This window comes from Cicer arietinum, chromosome 6 (genome assembly GCF_000331145.2).
Source record: "Cicer arietinum cultivar CDC Frontier isolate Library 1 chromosome 6, Cicar.CDCFrontier_v2.0, whole genome shotgun sequence".
NCBI classification, from domain to species: Eukaryota; Viridiplantae; Streptophyta; class Magnoliopsida; order Fabales; family Fabaceae; genus Cicer; species Cicer arietinum.
In genome coordinates, this window is record NC_021165.2 from 68,016,660 (window position 1) to 68,024,006 (window position 7,347).

Below are 7,347 nucleotides of genomic sequence, written 5' to 3' on the forward strand. Positions count from 1 at the left end.
AGCTCAATGATGTTTTTTAGCGTCTCCTGTCTCCCCGGTTCAGAAGCAACCATAAGAAAAACCAAGGATGAAAGGTCTAAATTCTTAACCTTATCCTTGTCAGACTCCAATCTTCGAATCAGTAACTCGAAAGCAAAGTTTGGGCCAGCACTATGAGTTGCTTGATACTTGCTGATGATTTCAAGCCATAAGAGTGGTTTCTTGATAAATGTCATTGGTGAAAATAAAAATGCAGATCCACCACTAATAAGAGATGTAAAAATGCCTCCAATCAGCCCCATGTCATGATACTGAGGAAGCCAACTTACTAGTTTAGTCCTTGAGGTACTTTTGTATCTACTTCGCATCAATTTCACATTGTGAATTAGTCCACCATGAGAGATCATGACTCCTTTAGCATCACCAGTTGATCCTGACGTAAATTGCAAGAAACATACATCACCAGGTTGTGGTTCACATTGATCATCAACATTCTCTGAAACAATGCTCTTGGAATTCTTGACCCAGGTATCAGTGTGCAACCACGGAAGATTCGGCCACTGAGCTGATGATTTCTCCTTTTTTCTTGTTAGTGAAATTAAACTTTTCAATGAACCTGCACGGACTGCCGAGTGATAAGTTGTTGTTGACAAAATCCCCACAATGCCACATGACTTGGCAATGTTTTCAATTTTCATTAATGCTTGTCCACTTCTTTGCATGGGATCTGGGGGAGTAATTGGGACTGGTAAGACTTTAGCTCTTATGCATCCAAAGAAGGCATCGATAAAATCTAACCCAGGGACATAGACCAAAAGAACCCTGTCACCAGGCTTGATAACCGGCTTTTGGCTTGTCAAGAGCTTTTGAGCAATGCAAGAAGAATAATAATGTTGTTCTCCATAGGTCCTCTGGCACACCGGAGTCCCTTCTTCATTAATCCATGTGTAAAGAGTCCTATTTTGAGTGATTGGATGAGTCCCCCAGTACTTTAAGTAGCTATTCAAAGTAGGAAAATTAGGAGATTGCACTTCTGGCAATTCATCTAGTTCTTTAGGGTTCTTCTTTTGGTGCTCACTTTGCAAGGGAAACAAATTCTGCATAAGACATGCTTCTATTAGGTGCTGCTGGTCTATTTGGAAAAATGTGTCTAAGATCTATAAAATCCATACTTTTACAATCATTCATTTGTCAAAATACATGTAAATGACAAATTACCTTAGTGTAAGGAAATGTTGGCAAATCATTGGTATTGGCAAAGTTCTTGCAAATTAGAGCCATGGAATAAGATGAGTTCCTCTCCGTAAGCTCAAATGCCATAAGCCCACCTACATAGTAAGTATTCCTTGAACCTTGAAGCTGTGATTCTAACTTTTCATAGAATCCATCTTTCATATCTGCATTAAAGCTTCAAAATTGTGAGACTTCCGTGTTTGGGTGAACAATTTAATTAAGTGCTTATAGCGTAAGTGCTTATCATATAAGTATTTTTGTATAAGCTATTTCTATAAAGTCATTGTTTTCATAAGCTTTCTTGAAGCGTTTTAAAAAATAACCTCAAAACAAGTTATGGAAGCTGTTTCTATAAGCTCTCCCAAGCAGTTTCACAATTGTTTGGGAGAACTCTATGAAATATGGAATTGAAAAAGAAAAACAAATGAAATACCTTGGCTGCCAACATGAGGAAAATACTTAAAGCAGCGTTGAAGAATGAAATTCTCAACTTCTCCTCCCATGGTTTGTATTGTTGTCATGGCAAGCTCCTTGACAGTTGGTCCCTTAATATCAACAGAGTTGCCATAGGACCAGAACAAGAATATATTAGAGTCAGCATAAAATTTCTGCATTGCCACTGGATTTCCAATCGTGCTGGGATCTTCCATATATTTACTAAAATAATAAAATCCAATAGGCAAATGTTCTAGCCCTTTAATCTTGAAAACAGTGGTGTAGTAGTCATTTGTCTCGACTTTGCTGAATAAATCCTTTTCAAGGTCACTTGCATCCATTATTTCTTTCTTGCATTCTGCCAGAAGACTTGTTCAATAAGTTATCAGGTCGCTGAAAGAAACAAAAACCTTACATAAAACATGGATCAGTTAGAAGTCTACATACCTATGCAATTAGAAGGTGATCTGTAAATTTTCCCATATTTTAATGGAAATGAACCAGAAATTATGATCTTATCAAATTCCAATGTTTCAACTACATCCAAGCTCTTGATACGAACTGTGACACCGTCAGAGTTCCTCTTGATTGCCAATACTTCAGTGTTACAAAGAAGTCTCAAAGGAAGTGATTCAGCAATACTCTGCCAAAGACTTGTATATCCACCTTTGAATCGTCGAATTTTTCCAGCCATCGAAGTTCTAGTAAATTCATGAAGGTAAGCATAAGGCATGTCTTGAATAAACCCATATCCTGAAGCAGTGTAACCATAAGCTACAGATTTAGGAATGGATTTGAGTCCATGACATTTTAGATACTCTGGAGTTAAGTCTGAAGCAATGTCACTAACAGCATGGACTCCAATACGACCGCAATTCTTCACTTTTTCCTGTCAGCAGGATTCAAATTTCAAGTCAGAATATGAAACAGTTTCTATGAATTTTTGAAAAATTGATAGTAGAGAATAGAGACTAACTTGTATTTCCAATGTAAGTGACATAACAGATACATAATCATCAGCAACTTTAATATCGTGATATTCTCCAGAGGAAGGGTCAACAACAGCAAGCTTGTGAGAGTCCAATTCTTCTAATGCAGAGCCTGTCTCTTTCGCCAAGTGAAAGATCACTGGAGCACTGCTTGCAACAAGAACTTGTCCTCCCAAATCATATACTTTTCCTGTATAGACATTTGCATATACTCAAAATCAATTATCACTTGAACCACTAGAGAGTGAAATCAGGGTCGGTCCAAGTATAAAGCAGTCCAAACCCTCACTTCAGGCCTCCCAAAAAAATAATTTTTTCTATAACGAAATAGTCCAAACTCAACAACTCACTACATCTGAAATGAATAACGACGTACCTTCAATTTCTACTGATTCACACATGCCACCGACCGTGTGATGTTTCTCCAATACTGTAACATTCTTATAACCAAGCCTGGTTAATGCATAAGCAGCTGATAAGCCACTTGGACCAGCACCAACTATTCCAATTCTGGTGTTTTCTGGCAATGAAGGATGTAGCTTGGAAAATTGCTCCTCCATTGATCTCTCTGGATCCATCTTTTTTATTTGAAATTTTTTTATCAGTCTTTGAAACCTGTTTGTATCAATTGAATTCAGTTCAATACCTTCTTTCAACTCTAGTTTCTGTGAGAATATCTTACACAACAATTGCACAAAAGATTCATATCTTACACAAAAGTGTAGTTAAGACTTATCACACAAATAGGTTAGAATGGTTTAACATGATGTAAGTTTCTGTGATATATTATGAATCACACAAGAATGTTGCCTAGATTAATAATCTCCTCTAATTAAATAGAATAGTCTTTCAGCTTTGAGAAGTTTAACATTTTTGTATGCTGCTTTCTTTGATAGAAAATTAACATAAACTGCTAAGAAACACCACCAAATCTAGGCAACATCATAACAGTAACATACACTTATCACATATAAAATACTGTATATTATATATTCAAACATAAATCATTTTACATTTTATTCAATTTTAACTAAAACTATATTTACTTAATAAATTTTTGTTACCGCAAACCACACTCGGAAAGTGAATTGAATGTAAATTAGTTATGTTCAGAAACATTAAAGTAAAAAAAGTAAAAGTGATTCTTATTTATTCATGATTAAGATGGTTTGGATCAAAATTACTTTTAAATGTATAATTAATTACCAAAATGGATTTTAAAATTTGAATTTTAAATAATTATTTGAATTTATGTTGTATTATTATATTTAATTCTGTAGAAAATATAACTATAAAGTAGAATGTATACTATATTTGAAACTTTTTTTCTTCATAAATTAGTTTAAAAACGAAAAATTGATTTAAAATATATATATATATATATATATAACAAAAATATTTGGCTTGTGGCCTGGTTGAAAATTTAAAATCAACGTATTAACAAAATGTAGTACACAAAAACATTCACAATAAAATTAATACGGACAGAATTGATATATATAGAGAATAAATGAAAATGCATATATAGGATTGATATAGAACCAAATAAGATAGAGAAAAAGCATAAAAGCGATATCCTTTACCCCTTAAAATTGCTTTTGAGGCTTCGAATCAATTTATCTTCATTAAACCAAACATAATAGGTGTAAACGTGCATGCATCAAGGTGGCAACGTGTATCCAAACAAATAATCACGAGGAAGCCAAGCTAATATTTTGCTTTTTAGAGGCTACATTTCAATGTATCAAACACGACTTTGTGTGATTGTGCTATTTGTTTGAAATTGTTATTTGTGTGAATTTAATTTATATTTTAATGAGATTGAGATGTTACGCACATAAATTTCATATGAAGAAAATACAACAACATTATGGGTAGAGTAAAGTTAATGTACCTCAAAGATGAGAAGTATATATGCAGTTTACTATCAATCAATCTTAATACTGAAGACTTGTCACAGCCACATTGCAAGGAGAACTTGCTGTAATTGCAATTGCAATTGCAACACCATAGAAAGAAATGAAACTAAGTCAAGTTAGGCACAATTAGAAAAATAAATCTAAAAGGGTGAAATATGGTGACAAAATTTTGAGTAAAAGAAGAAAAATGATATAACAAAAGAAGTACCTACCTAATTAAGTGAGCATGCAACACGTTTTGTTGTTCAAATTAAAGTGGATGCCAAATGGCTAGTAAATAAAGTGTAAAAGTGTGAGAGAAATAACACTACGTGGCTTCTAATTCCACAAACTCAATTGGAACTTAATTGCCTAATAATTCATTGCTCTTAAATACTAGTAAGTCTTAATTGATTATATACGAAGTAATCAATGTTATAGATATTATAAAATAATAAATAATTTAAAATAAAGAAGAACAAAGGAGACATTTAAGTCCAAAAGGGTAAGACAGATTAATATGATAACCATATATAGCTATATAATGCAATATTATAGAATCAAAAGATATTCCGATAAAGATTCTTATAAATTCAGCTTCATGCTAAATGTACGTTTGAAGAATCCGAGTGCATGCAGATAAATTTGAGGTTAATTATAGTAGTATAATTATTTGTCCGCGTAATAACTTTTCAAACTGGGACTATATAGAGTTTAGAATAAGACACAAGAATAAAATTACATTACATTAAATTAACGACTAACATGAAATGAAAGCAGAAGAGATCGATGTTTGTTAAAATGGGAATGTGGGATTATGCTTTTCAAGATACGAATCACCGCATATTAATTATTAATTGCCGCGCTTGTTTCGTTTCATTTCATTTTATTATTAAGTCTTGCTAGAATGACATTTCTTCCATTCATACGCAGAAAATTCTTAAATATCATACGAACGAATAAATATCGCTATTGTTAAATTAAATGTGTTATAAAGTTAAATTGATTTAATTACATAATCCGAATATATTAAATAATGATTTAACACATCACATGTCATTTATAATTATAATTCATACAAAATATTTATTTATTTTATAATTTAAGCGTAGTAAAAATTAATATTGTTGATTTCATTATTTATATTTTATTTAATTAATTAAAAAATCCATAAAATTTAATATTTCTTCTACTTAGATGTTTTTAATTAATTATTAAAATATAGGATATAAAAGTCGGAACATCAACTATTTATAAAAATATTTGTTATAAGAAATGTAAGTTTTAACAATGTGGAAATAATATTTAGGAAAACAAATCATACATCATATTAAATACATACAATTCACATGATAAAGATGAATATGAATTAACATAGTTTAATTTTAGAATTATGCAATCAACAATGGTACCTATAGTGCTATAATAAACTTCCACTGACTCAAATAAGTAGATGTTAACAAGTGTTCTAAGAACGCATATTAAAAATTCCAAAAATAGTAATTTAGAAAAAATGAAATGCACAAATTTCAAGAAAGAAAAATGTACAATTAATTTCAATACAAAATTTCTAGTTTTAATGCATCAATAAGTATCTTAAGAGCATATGTTAATATTTCTCTTATAAATAATAAGTACATGATCCATCAATTAACTTTCAAATTATTAAAAAGGATACTTCTAAATATGATTCATCAATTAGCTTTCAAATTATTAAAAGGGGTACTTCTAAGTATATTAAAAAATTAACAATGTTGTGATACTATCAAAATTAAATCACCAATTAATAGTTAAATTATATATCATTTATGTATTAATTAAAACTGTTAATTTAATTAATTTTAATAGATATTATAATAATTTTATAAGTAGACAAATTAAAAAAATAATTAATAAAAATTTTATAATATTAAAATACACTATATTTTTTATTGTAGCGTAGAACTTACTTTTTAAAAATAAAAAATATTCACATATTCTAAAAATTATCATTACATGGAGCATATCCACCCAATCTCGTCTACAATAACATCTCCAAGACATGGTGCCAAAAAACCTTGCATTTCCTCCATAACAGCTTAGGTGGCAAAAGTGTAGGTCCACACGGAGAAATTAATGGTCTCTCTCCTTTACTTCTATCACACGTGTTTCTTTGGCTGATATATCTCACCATATCAAATATACATTAGATATATTACGGGCTCTTTAAGATTAAGTTTAATAGTAATTTTAGTTGTATTGTTTGTCCATTTACATAATTGATTTTTTATTTAAAAATTCTATATTTTTTTGTCTCTACATCAGTGTTTTAACTAAAAAACATGATATTACATATTTTAAATAACGTAGCATATGTATATTAATTATGTATGTCTTTAAATAAACTATAAAAATGAATAATTTTATAAGTTAATTACAATTTAATTGACATTAATTATTTAACATCATCTTATCATATGAAACGTCATTTAAAACACTACTAGAAAAATTGTTTTTAACGTTGGTCGAAAGCCCACGCTAAAAGGCTAAAATCCGATGCTAACGTTGATTTATCGTAAACATCGAGCCTAAACTAAGATGGTCGAAGCTAATCCACAACATGTGACTGGTCGTCCAAATCATCATCATCATAATGAAGATGCGAATGAGGATGACTTGCACTAGATGACCCACTAACTGATTGATGTTGCAAAGTGTCAATTTGATCTTCAAAAAATTGTTTTAATGTATCAAAATCATTCTCTTCTTTGAATGCTCCCTAGCCTCTTCGACAACCTTTCGGCAACCTTAGTAGCCACTTGCTATTGTTTGTT

General features: G+C 30.9%; 1 protein-coding gene and 1 long non-coding RNA gene across 2 annotated transcripts in view; one reads left to right on the forward strand and one right to left on the reverse strand.

The window, feature by feature from the left end:
• The window catches only part of LOC140920943 (uncharacterized), a 6,346-nt gene extending 2,897 nt beyond the window's left edge, over nucleotides 1-3,449 (forward strand). The window contains exon 2 of the long non-coding RNA XR_012163707.1: nucleotides 2,653-3,449. This is a non-coding gene — a long non-coding RNA (uncharacterized lncRNA). The remainder of the gene's footprint in view (nucleotides 1-2,652) is intronic.
• On the reverse strand, nucleotides 1,537-2,742 carry LOC101499614 (uncharacterized). The gene is made up of 4 exons (XM_073370225.1): nucleotides 2,624-2,742; nucleotides 2,095-2,536; nucleotides 1,646-2,005; nucleotides 1,537-1,604 (listed from the first exon to the last, which is right to left on the reverse strand). The coding sequence occupies exons 1-4, from the start codon at nucleotides 2,645-2,647 to the stop codon at nucleotides 1,537-1,539; spliced, it is 894 nt and encodes a 297-aa protein (XP_073226326.1). The 5' UTR covers nucleotides 2,648-2,742.
• Nucleotides 3,450-7,347: the final 3,898 nt, after the last annotated feature.